Source organism: Chanos chanos, chromosome 4 (genome assembly GCF_902362185.1).
Source record: "Chanos chanos chromosome 4, fChaCha1.1, whole genome shotgun sequence".
In the NCBI taxonomy this organism is placed as follows: domain Eukaryota; kingdom Metazoa; phylum Chordata; class Actinopteri; order Gonorynchiformes; family Chanidae; genus Chanos; species Chanos chanos.
Window position 1 is genome coordinate 50,253,997 of NC_044498.1, and position 13,220 is coordinate 50,267,216.

A 13,220-nucleotide genomic window follows, 5' to 3' on the forward strand; every position below is an offset into this window, starting at 1 on the left:
GGGGATGAAAAACAGAAAAACAAAGGGATGAAAGGTTGAGAAAGGAGTGATGGACAGAACTCGGTCAGAGTGAAGAGTTGGGAGCTGAAGTTTAGCCTGTGGGTCTTAAGAAAGGGTGTCTACGGAGACTTCTCAACCACACAGCATCAGAGAGAAAGACAGGAGAGAGTGCAGACCCATGGTTTTTTTGTTTTGTTTGGTTTTTTTTTTTTTGCTAAATCAATAAAGTCTGTGGAAGAGGCAGAGAAAACTGACACTACAAGTCAAAAGAGAAAAAGAAAGTCAACAGTCAGAATCTTTAAGCAAAGTTCTAAATGACCCTCCAGGTATGATGTATGTGTTTTGTAATTCAGTAAAATCATTTTTCAGTGTATTACCATGATATTGGCCACTGCTTTATATTGTATTTTATTCATTTAATGATTTAATAATTATAGCCTATTCAAAGTACTTCATTCTATTTTTTATCTGTGTTACAGGTGTAATGTTTACCCTATTCACTGTTTGGTTTTGTACCTTCATATTTGGGTTTTGGGCCATGGTTCAGTTTGTGCCATAGTTTGGGTTGAAATTAAACAGAACCGTCTCAGAACTGAAGTTTTTCCTTTCTTTTTGAACATATACATGTTTAACTCAAAAGAACAAATTCAATACAAACAGCAACAAAACTCCTCCAAAAAAAACGAGAATGAAACAAAATTATTCTCCAGTACCTATTATTCTGAGGATCTTCCCTGAGAAAATGAGTGTAAGAAAGCTAAACTTGAGGGGCGGTTCTTGTGAGGCACGTCTCCATGACAACGGGCGAGAGGAGTCTAAACATCCCTGTCTTTTTTAAATGTTCTCTGTCAAAAAAAAAAAAAAAATGACTGCAAGATTTCCATTGCCATTAATAACAGGCAGAACTGAAGTACGGCCACGCTGGCGGTTTGAGAGAGAGAGCAGGGTCTGTCACTTGAGCATTGCCATTTCAGCAGGAACAGAATGCCCACAATGACTGACTCCGCTGGCCTTTTCAGATCGATGCGCCGGTACTTCAATATAAGAAAAAGAAGTTACTGCTTTGAGAGGCCCAGAGGCTAGATCCACTTTATTCGTCTATGTCGATTCCTAAATCTCAGTATAACGTCCATTATTTATAAACCCAGTCAGGACAAAAACGCGGTTCGTTGTTCTTTGCAATATTTACTCGGTCAATGCTGTCGTTAAAGCATGATAGGCGTGGCGCATCCATTTGCCCTCAGTGAGAAATTAAACGAAAAAGAAAAACGCATACGGGCTTTAAGTTATGATAAAAAAAATGATTCTTAAAGATCAACAGTAGAGTTTGGAATGTTTTCCAATTCTAGAAATATGCATAGGCATGTGATCACGTTCAGGGAAAACAGAAAAACAGGAAAAAAAAAAAATCACTTACATGAGTGGAGGTGGAAGAAAAATTCTGTGGTTCATTACACGCCTACAGTGTGCAACCAGTGGCCTGCAGAACTGTAGCGTACAAAAACTGCCACCGTTTGGATTGGATAGGGCTCTTACCGCGCGAACGATTTATGCAAATAAGGCTGTTATGAAGCCGTCTGGTAAATCTGCTCAGCGAGTTCAACGAATGGTTAATTATGAATTTTGTTTAAAATATTTAAATACGTAGCAGGCAGAAGTAATGAAGAAAACAACAGAGCAAAGCCAGTTTTCACCGAAAGGGGATTCCAGGCACGCGTCACGGCACAACGTAAACAATAAGATGGTGTACGATGTGCTGCACAGTGCGTTATGAGATGTATACTGTATGCGGTGGTTGGTCACATGGTCTGATGTACGTACCGCGTTTGCTGTCGGAATCTGTATTTGGGGCAGGTGTGTTGAGGCAGGGACAGAGACCAGTGCATTTCACACTCAGTTCTTTTCCAGAGAGACAAGCCTGCTGCTCCAGTTTACACTGCAACACACAGAGACCAGAGCAAGAGAGAGAGAGATACAGATAAAGAGATACAGCGACAGAGAGAGAGAGACACACACACACACACACAAAGAGACAGAGAGAGAGACACACACACACAAAGAGACAGAGACAGAGAGAGAGAGACAGAGACAGAGAGAGAGAGGGACAGAGAGAGAGAGAGAGACACACACAAAGAGACAGACAGAGAAAGAGAGAGAGAGTCAGAGAGAGAGAGAGAGAGAGAGAGAGAGAAAGAATCACATGTGTTACACTGACACTTGACCACTGTCACTTATTTCAGTCCTGTTGTATTCACAGTTATAGTTCAGTGCAGATTAAGATCTTATCAGGCAAGAAAAAATGAAAAAGCTCGATTCAAGGCTAGCTCTAGTGTGAGAGTTGTATCAGCCAAAGAAAAAAAAAAGAGAAGAAAAGAAAAAAATCTAAAAGGCAAAATGCATAAATCAGTATCAATAGTTCCGGCCTTTTCAAAATTCCCACAGGAAATTTATCTGGCGTTTTTTTTCTTTTTTCTTTTTTTTGCGGAGGTGCCATTCACGGTTAACCTCCAGCGTCCGCCACGTGACCGAAAGGCCTTCTATCAGTGTGCACATGCTGACTCACAGGAACGTAGGAGTGAGAAAAGGACAGAAAAAAAAAAAAAAAGCTATTATGTCCATTCCTTCAGGGCCAGAAAACAAGCAGACCAGGAGTACAGTTGGTGAAAGCTGTTTGATCATCATAAACATTCAACAAATTAAATCTTGCTATGCGTAGCCTCTAAAACCTAAAAGATATGGTTGAAAAACAGCGTATAGGGCGAGTGGAAATGAACCGAACTGAATGGGACTGAAGTGAACGAAAGGGAGTTTGACTGAATGAAATGAAATGGGGGGGGAGGCCAAACAGCTGGGCGGTACCTGAGAGGCGTAGTTATGTCCGTCAGAACCGCAGACGGGTCCAGAAGCGGAAACGGGACAGGGTTTACAGCTGCTTTCCTGCGGCCTCACAACAGGCTGCTTCAGTCTGCGGTAAACACACACACACACACAGCAACCTCACAGCATGCTTCAAAAAAATTCCACTCACAAACTCCCGTCACATTTCCTAACGTATGTAAACAGTCGGTGATGTGTTGACAGCTAACATCTGCAGGAAGCAGCACATCTTTAATTACCAAACAAAGCTAGAGAAGAACCTTTTTTTTTTTTTTTTTTTGTTTAGTTACGCATCAAACAGTGTATCATTACGTAGAAATGTAATCAGTCAGAGGTCTGTTCGCAGAATCAATTCTAGTATTCATAAAGAAGCGAAGCGTCTGTGAGCATAATGTGTTTACATATGAATAAGCCACTAACACCAGAGGTACAACACTGTAATGAGGGCGCGAAGAACGCAGCTCCCTCACTTCACTCTCGGTGATGCTCTTTTAACAATATTTTCCCTGTAATTGTGCCAAGCTCCTGGCAGCGTGACTCTTAGAAGGCTTCATGAAAGTGTTATTGAAATCTGGAGACTGAAAAGGAATTTCCACTATTTCTGGCTTGTATTATTAAAAAGATGTAACGCTTACATTAAGTGCGTCACACTGGTGGCTTTTCAAAAGTCATTTGTGTGTGCGTGTGTGCGCGTCTTAAGCTGACACTTGAGGGCTAAGCATACCTGTGCTCCAGCTTTTTGCGGTTGACACATACAGCACGCTGGTAACCCTGGGCAACACACACCTTGTGTCGGCTGCACTTTACCTTCTGACAAGGGTCTTTGGTGGTGTCCACATCTGCAAGAGGGATGTGCAGAGAGATGACCAAAAGAAAAGCAATTTGCTTTGTCCTCCCCCCCGCACTCTCTCTCCTCTCGCTCTTTCTCTCTCTCCCCTCTCTCTCTCTTTCTCTCTCTCGCTCCTCTCTTTCTCCCCTCTCTCTCTCTCCTCTCTCTCTGTCAGCATTGGCCTTTCTCTAATATGTCACCGTTGTCTGGTCTCTGCCCTGATCTTGGGCACAAATAACTAAAGCCACACACCATCACTCAATGAAAGTAAAGGAAAAAAAGTCGGGAGGAGGACTCCTCACTGGGCGTATGGAAGCCTGGCTCGGGGGGGGGACATAACGGGAGCTGAGGAGTGAGTGGCACCTGTGGTGGGGTGTAAAATGAAGGGGAGTGTTTTTCTACACCACAGCGTTGACAGTTTCTTTCTCACACAAAAAAAGGGACACATCGAAGGGCAATGTATTGGAAGCAAACTAAACAGTGAACAGAGAAAGTTAAGTGCAGTCACATCTACGAGAATCAAAATAGTTGGAAAAGAAAAAATCCCACAGGGGCCTTCATCCCACAGATGATGAACTCTTCGGGGCAATCACGTGGTTTACAGTTTAAAATGTCTTTGATCTCTAGGTTACGACTTTAAAGTACAACATTGCTGGTCACCAACAGACTTCATCAGGGAAACTGTACACAAACGATTACAAACAGGAACTGGGTAAACAGACATGTGGTCAGCTGACTCACAGAATAACTGCATTATTGCACATCCCTTAACGAGAAGGCACCAGCGAAAGCATAGACATAAAACTACACATAAAAACATGCCATTACAATGTCTAATGTTACAAATTTCATCTCCGTAACACACCGCATCCTGAACACTTTACAATAGCCTCGTAATGGCCAATCTAAACAGACTCATTTAATCATCATAAAACCCTTGATTAGTGGCGAGACAGTGTAGAAGTACAGGACTAAAAAAAAAATAAACAACACAGAGAGAAAATATGGAAGAAGGCACCTGCAGACGACGACAGGTCAAAAGATTGCTATGTTTGTTCTGGGTGTTGAACAGTTTGGTAATGCTGAATTAATCCAACCCCATCAGCGTCTGGAGCAGTCACAAGCTGACAGATTTAGGGAAAAAAATGGCAAATCTGTCATTCTCTTCAGCTCAGAGTTTTTTCCATCCAAAACAATCTTATAATCTTTAATCTTGTGAAAGAAAGCCTGTGCGAATTAAATGTTAGACAAAAAAAAAAAATCCCTTGGCATAATCACCAGTCTGGAGGGCTTTTTTTTCTTGAAGGGAGGGGGGGGTCTTTTGTAATCTTTGCCTGTTCTCGTCAAAGATCCTGGCAGCTAAATTTACTCCATGCTGGGAACATGCATAAGTGACAATGCAGCCATGAATGTATCTTGACGAAAAGTAACAGTGAAACTCCTCTTTGGTTCTCTACCACGGAACATACAGAAACATTTTCTCAACACCTTTCTGGTTACATGTTTACATCAAACATTAATTTTTGACCAAATTCGACTAATTTCTAAAAGCCGTGCTTGATTTATAGCGTCAGATTGAAAAGACAGAAATTCAAGTGTATTCCTCACATATTCCACAAGAGTACAAGAGCAAAACCACCGTAATTGCAGGTGAACTGAGAAACGATTTTTAATAGATTTGACCGTTTGCCTCAGTGCTGTTAGAGTCCCGTGTGTGTTGTATAGCCTGCAACAGCATACGGTGGAATCGCTGGGCTTCACGTTATGGTAACGTGATTGAGCAGATTAAAGAAAACACAAGAATGGCGGGGTTACCATAGCAACAGGCCCACCACGGAGAAAGGACATCGCTGGACTATAATTTGCGGTTGAAATAAGTGGATTGATAAAGATTTCTCAGACTCTTTCTCTCTCTCTCTTTCTTTCTCCCTCTCCACATCTCTCTTTTTTCCCCCACCTTTCTTTGTCTCACTCTCTCCATCTCTGCCTTCTCCCGACTGTTATCACTCTCTCTCTCTCTCTCTCTCTTTGTCTTTCTTCCTGTCTTGCTAACGCTCACCAGAAAGCTGCGGCCTTGCAGTCCGTTTCCATTATGTTCTGTCCCGTTCTAACCAAAACCAGTGTGTGGAGATGAAGAAAACCTTGGCAGCTGTAGCGTGGACATCACCTCTCTCATCTCGTGTTTACCAGCACGGTGCCATTTAATCTTATCTCTGCTATCAGACGACCAAAGGAAAAGGAGTTCTTGATGCAGTAACCAGTGCAAACCTCCGTGGTAATGCATGTTATAAAAAGATCAGAGACTACAGCAGAGTACAGCCGTTTCCCAGCACTGACATACAGGCATCAGATTAAAGCTTCCAAGTAAGTTTACAAATACATACTGATATACTGATAGCATGTCCTTTAAATACGAGTTTATATACCCCTCTCCACACACACACACACACACACGCACACACACACACACAAACAAACACACCACACACACAAACACACACACACACACACACAACGACCACCATCCAAAAAAGAAATACAATTTATAAAACATAGCTAAAATATGATTAAAAATTAAAATGTTTTCAAATCAGCCCCATGGCGTCTCCTAGCACCACGATCACGTAGAACACTTCTGTCTCTACCTGTCTGTCTTCTAGCCAATCAGAGCCCTAATTGTCTGTCTGATCAACTTGTTACCTAATTATTGTTTGCACCTGTCCTCAGTTTCTTTCCCACTGTGTCTTTGTGTATATATATATAAATATATATATATATATATATAGCCCTGTGTTTTCCCCTGTGCCCCTGGGAGGTCCCTCACTTGCTTACTGAACAGAGCTGTACTTTTCCATTTTAGTTTCCTTGTCCCTAGTTTAGCCTTGTTCCTAGTTTAGCCTCCTTGCTCCCTGTTAACTCCTCTTTTCCTGTTAACTGTTCTGTGTAGTAGTGACCACCGCCCGTTATCTAACTCTTGATTTTGCCTAGACCCCAGTAGCCTGTTATGTTCTCTATTAGACCAAGCTTCTTGTTGATTTGGCATTTGGATAACGATTTGGATGAAAGGTTTGCCTGCACTTGCATCCAGTCTATCTCTCTCTCTCTCTCTCTCCCCTTTTTCTCTCTCTCTGTTGATTCGTGACAGCGACACATAGCTTAGAATAACAACATAATACACCTGCACCACTGAGAGCATCCTGACGGGAAGCATCACAGCCTGGTTTGGGAACAACACCAGGCAGGATAGGCAGGCTCTCCAGAGTGTTGTACGATCGGCCAAGCGCACCATTCGCACTGAGCTCCATGACCCACAGCAGGCGGTGCTGTACCAAGGCCAGGAAGATAGGGAAGGACCTCAGCCACCCAAACAACAGACTCTTCTCTCTGATGCGGTCGAAGAAGCGCTTCTGCTCTCTGACGGCCAACACGGAGAGAGCGAGGAAGAGCCTCTTCCCAGAGGCCATTCGGACCCTCAACCTAGGTCAACACCTAGGTCATTTCCTAGGACTGGACCCTGGACCTTTTGCACTACACCCCCAGATCTACACTATTTATTATATATGTCTGCTATTCATCTCACTTCACTATAATCACCTCAGCCTGATGCCTGATGCTGCACAGTTCATTGTCTTGCACATAAACTGCATGTATCTGCACTTTACTCACAGTCACACGGCTGCTCTACCTTTCTCTTACATAGTTTATACTGGATTCTTATATTCTCCCCTATATTATATTCTTTATATTCTGATTATGTATATTTTATTTTTTACGCTTAATTTCTATCTTATGCTCTTTTTATCATTTGGACAACCGTAATAGGCATTTCAGTGGACATCGTACTGTGTGTGGCTGTGTGCATGTAACAAATAAAATGTGAATTTGAAATTTAATAATAACCGCAATGTGTGCTGCTTTGTCATCTGAGCTAACTCAATAAAACTTGGGTTTTGTTTTGGGTTTTTTTTTGTTTTGTTTGGGTTTTGTTTCCTTTTTTGTTTAAAACTTGGATCCTGCGTGTAACTCCAGGACAAATTCAAGACAAAAACAGGCTTTTTTTTTCAAGCAGAAAAGTCTAGCTTTGTCCCCTTCACACAAAACTCAATATCTGTTCACGGTGTGGCTATGAGTCATGTGACCGTCTTTGAATGGATAGCCCATTTAGAGTCAAATAAGCGGGTTATTTCCTCATTTAGAGCAGGTAACGACTGACTGGTCTTTCCTTCACTGGATAAATAAGCAGCCCCTGACTCTCTCTGCATGATCAGTATATTACGGCTGTGAATAACCTCCACAAGCCGCTGTGTGTGCATGGGATTGGTGAAAATGAGTCCTGACAAGCAGAGAGCTTTGATAATGGTGTCAAACAATGACCCCGTATGTTTTTTTCCCCCTCTTTCTATCTCTTTCTCTTCTTTTCTTTTTCTTCCCAGTCTACAAAGAGAAGGCTAGTAAAGATGATAAAACAGCTTCAACTGCATTTGATCAGGCTGAAACGGGGCCGACAGTGAGAGCGTGCGTTTTAAAATACGTTTCAAAAGAAACACTGCAGAAAGTGAAAAGTCAAAAAAAAAAAAAAAAAAACCATTAAATGACTCTGCAATGCAAAAAAAGGAAAAAGGGAAAATTCCTGCTCTCCGGTTAAGCGTCATTCCTTTTGAACGAGAGATGCAAAATTCGTTCTTTTTGATGAGTGGCTCCTTTTTTTTGTGTGGAGAACGGCCTCGTTTTGAGAATGAAAAGTGTCCCTGCTCTTTCTAAGATCATGACAAAAAGTTCAGAGGGTTGAATAGAGAAGCCTGGTGAGCATTGATATCTGCCCTGGCTGCCTTTCAGATGGATACATCACACTGATTTAATTTCTATATGAGTGTGACAAATCTGTCAGGCAAACTCCTTTCTATCACCTCTTTAATTCACTCATAAAAAGAGAGGCAGATCAATGTCCTTAACTGAATCGCTCAGGGTTTTTTTTTTTTCTTTCTTTCTTTTTAATTCTTTTTTTTTTTTTTTTTTTTTTGCAAAGAGTATGGAACAGTTTTAGTCAAAGGACTCCATGCCTCTCTCCACAGAGACCGTTACACAGGTGAATAGGAGACAGGCAACAGAGGACGGCAATCTCCCTCATCCTTTTTAATCAGGCCAAACCGGTCTCTTTTCTGTGTGTGTGTGTGTGTGTGTGTGTGTGTAAAGAAGAGAAGGAGACAGGGAGAGAAAGAGAGCGAGAGAGAAAGAGAGAGAGGGGTTCCCACATGGCCTGCTTGTGCATTGGAGTGATGAGCTGTCTCTCCCCAGTCTATTCATATGTGAGCACAATACACAATTTATTTAAATATGCACCAGCACAACCAATCCCCAGCCCCATGCACGCACGCACACACACACACACACACATATTCCCCCTGTGTAACAGTTCCAGTTTCATATTACAATACTGAAATGGAAAATGGCATGACAATATCTGAAGGTTTATCTCTTGATCTGTGTAGTACTTGGCATTTTTAGCGCTGGATAAATAAATGTGTGTGCATGCGTGCCACCGTGTGTGTGTGTGTGTCTGTGTGTGTATGACGGGGCCCTGTTTACACCTTGCATTATATCCAATTTTGGTGATTTGATCGCAAGTGGACAGCCCGAAAGTAAAGGTGTAAACGCACCCAATGCGCATTGAACTGAAGGGAGAGAGAGAGACCCACCACCCACACACACACGCACACACGCACGCACACACACACACACACACCCGCACCCACACACACACACACACACACGGTGGCAAGCATGCACACACACACACACACACACACACTGCCACTACCATCTCCCCCTCTGCCCTGTGATGAGTGCAGACTAAGTGGATTCATGTATTTCAGGAACAAAGCCAACGCCACTCACTACTAAATCATGTCCTCAGGGCCCCTGCAGAGCCGGCGGTGGAAAACCGACGGTGATCCATTAATAACATCCTCAGATATTCGCTAATGGACTTCTCTACTCTGAGAACTTCATTTAAACTGCAAATCAAGCCCCAGTGTTCACACGTGCAGTGCCTTCTCTCCATTCTCATATGGATATGACACTCATCTCATGTCTGAGGAAGACAATGTACTGGGCGCTTTACTGTCTCCGGATGGACCCGCGCACGTCGTCACTCAGTGAAGAGAGGGGAGGAAAGTTCGCCACAGGCTTTACATCTTCTCACTGAGGTGACGCAGAAAACGACTCAAAAGGATAACAGCGCAATCATAACTTTCCCCAAATTAATAATCAGACCACCTGATCTGTTGACCATTTAGGCTGTGTCTTATCAAGAGAGCTATGGCATTCCATTTAAGCCATATAAAATTATCATCAAAAGTTTGATTACCCAAAATAATACGTACTCTAAAAAGTAAGCATTTGAAAACAATAAACTACAAGGTGTTGTATGTGCCATATGTTTTTAGAGTTTAATCTTTTGCTTTTAGCCTTAAACCAACTATTAAGTCATTCTGACTTGTCAATAAAGCCCAATTAAATATGAAAACCTACAACTCCCGAAAATTTGAACGTTCTACATAATGAATGAATACCTGTGTATTTTAGCGTGTTACAGGACTACAAAAATACTTACCCTCATATGAACCTTGGTTTTCATCCCATGTTCTGATATAGTCGTCCTGAGGGAAAGACAGAGAATTCGCTTGATTAATTTTAGTAACTGCATGACTATGTTATACCTAATACAATTATACACCCTGGAGGAAAGTAAACAGCATTATTATACGATGAGGATTTCTCATGTACAGACTGCTGTTTTTTGTTGCTGTTGTTTTTAATATGCAAACAGATGCATGTCCAACATGATGGAGTAGAGGGATTATTTAAATGAACAAAAGAACAGCAATAAATTATGATTTTTCTACATTGTCTACTTCTGAATATTAAAAATTCAAATGTCTAGTAGAGACATGGAAAGGTAGACTGACAAGAGAGAAAGAAAGAAAGAAAGAAAGAAAGAAAGAAAGAAAAGAGAATATGCTCGTGATATGTCTTCATATTAAAAACGAAAAAGCAAAAGGATAAAAAAAAAAAGACTATGAACTGCTCAGCCTCAGAGAGACATCAAACATGACGGAGAGCATTAGTCAGATTTAGAAAAGGGTACTGACCTCCACTTCCTGCACACGCGTGAGGGAGACGAGTAAAGGAGAAAAGAGAGAGAGAGAATTAGAATGGAGGTATGAGTCTCTTAAGATAAGTTATTATTAAACTATAAACGTCTATGACTATTTGGAATATGCACTTTCCTCCCAGGAAGAACGTTTAAAAATTCATCCGCATCTACATTTATTGCGTTTTGTATTTGCTAAACGGCACACATCTAGAAATCATTTGCAGATAAACGCACCCTCAAACAGATGTAATGGCCCTTCAGCATTCAATGAAGAATCCTTCATGATAACTCCTTTACTAGAGCAAGCATGTAACGAAGGTAAACCTTTCCATAACAACAAACATGCCCACGAGCAAGTCATAATTTTCCTCGTCAACAGTGTACAGTATGAACAAACGCCTTTCACAAAGACTTATATATTCACTTTCCCGACCAGTTCGGCTAAAACACGACGCTGGGTTGCAGCCTGATAATACCTCATCGGTCATATTCACTCAGTGACTTCACGTAAACAATTACAGCTAAAATACATTACTTGCATACCTCCTAGAACTATAACGTTGAAGTTAAATCATATTTATTTTTCTTGAGGTGTAAATTTCACTAACACACACGATCGTCGTTGTACTCTCTCTCTCTCTCTCACACACACACACACACACACATATATACTGTATATATCCGCACCGCATCCTCATCCAGCTCTGTTGCCCTGGTGAAATACATTGCTGTAAAAATTTACAGCGCATAGAGCAGTCGCCAGGAGCGCTTCTGCACACCATGAAGCATAACACCTGGGATAAGCATACCTCATAAACTAGGCCTGTACTTGGTGTGGCATTCCGTGGCCTAATTTACGGAGATAACGGTCCTCTAAGCACGTCCGCTACTCGCCCTAACTGAAGTTTAAACAGCTCCAACAGGTACGGATAAGAATAGTTGCCATTACTCTCTCGTGAAGATGCACGTAAAACGTTTTTCTGGCCAGTGAGGCCCGCTTCGACTGGGTAAACTACTTCTCTTTATACGGTGTAACCTTGTCGGACGAAAACAAGTGACACTCTTAACAAGCCAAGTTCTCTGAACTCTGCTGCTGCTGAAATAGTCTCTGGAGCCATGCAGCCTTGCTATTGATGTTCTGATGTCTGCATTATTTAAAACGTCCTCTTTGACATATTGCCAAACAGCATAAAAAGATGCCCTTTGACAGTTCAAATCAATGCGCTCTTAAAGGCGAAACGGGAAAACTATTTCAAGACGTTATTTCTTTCTTTTTTTAATATATGCAAATTGGACAGAGCTCCATTCAAATGCAATCATCAGAGGCTTTAGACATGCTCTTCCCCTGACGATATGACGATTTTCCATTTAGACGGGCGAAAATGGACCAGAATATTCTCTGTCAAGTCGATGTTCCCTGTCTGTGCGTTGATAAGAAAATGCATGGATGAGTCAGAGCAGAGGAAAAAGTACCACAACAATAAACATGTTATTGTGTATCATCAACAATTTTTCAAGCAAGCCTAATCTCAAAGCACTCGCCTGGATCAGTGGACATATTGTATAGCCCTATCATGATCTCTTATCTTAAAAAAAGCAAACATACAGAAAATCTGTAATAAAACTCCAACTCAGTCATAAGACATAAAAAAATAAGTCACAGTAAAGAAGTGTTATCCAGCATATAAACCGATGGGGGGAAAAAATTCAAATAAAATTTAAGATAACAATAACAATGATCATAACTGGCGTTAGGCCTATATGTATCTAAAAGGAGAATATTTACTCAAATTTATATTGTATTTTACTCCACGTTTCTTATCAGTATCTGTGTTTATGTCTATTATGATGTCATAATAACCCTGTTATGGGCTTCTTCCCAAACCCATTTTCAAACGCAGTATTACCCATTATTAACTGTAATCAGCTAACCTCTCATTCCACCCTGACTCAGGCTCAACAGATGGAAGACATGGAGGGAAAAAAAAAAAAAAAAAACCCATCAGATGTTGTAAGTGAGTTCCAGATGAGACCTTAAACATGTTGTTTCTGGTGTCAGGTAAAACCTGCGTGTGCCTTATGGCGATAAAGCTATGAAGCAGCTGCCGTCCAGAGCAGAGGCGGCGTGGCAAACGGAGCTTGTTTTTCCACAGGCCCGGGCTCCAGAGCTCTCCTCAAGCACAAAGCAAGCACCGGCACTGCAGGACTGGCCCAGATCAAACTCAGCAGCAGATAACCGCCCATAGCCGCCCAATATGACTGACTTGTTTGGCTTGGCAGTTTGGTGGCAGTATGCTCCCGGCTAATGTCAATACAACAATACAGCTATTCTGTATTGTGTTAACATAAACGGAGCCT

The 13,220-nt window shown here is 41.7% G+C and overlaps 1 protein-coding gene across 1 annotated transcript in view; it reads right to left on the bottom strand.

The window, feature by feature from the left end:
• spock2 (SPARC (osteonectin), cwcv and kazal like domains proteoglycan 2) overlaps positions 1-13,220 on the bottom strand; it is a 30,082-nt gene that overhangs the window by 5,539 nt on the left and 11,323 nt on the right. Inside the window, exons 2-6 of the mRNA XM_030772692.1 lie at positions 10,858-10,866; positions 10,320-10,365; positions 3,602-3,716; positions 2,860-2,965; positions 1,822-1,936 (exon numbers count right to left, since the gene is read on the bottom strand). Of these exons, the coding sequence (XP_030628552.1) occupies positions 1,822-1,936; positions 2,860-2,965; positions 3,602-3,716; positions 10,320-10,365; positions 10,858-10,866 (391 nt within the window). The remainder of the gene's footprint in view (positions 1-1,821; positions 1,937-2,859; positions 2,966-3,601; positions 3,717-10,319; positions 10,366-10,857; positions 10,867-13,220) is intronic.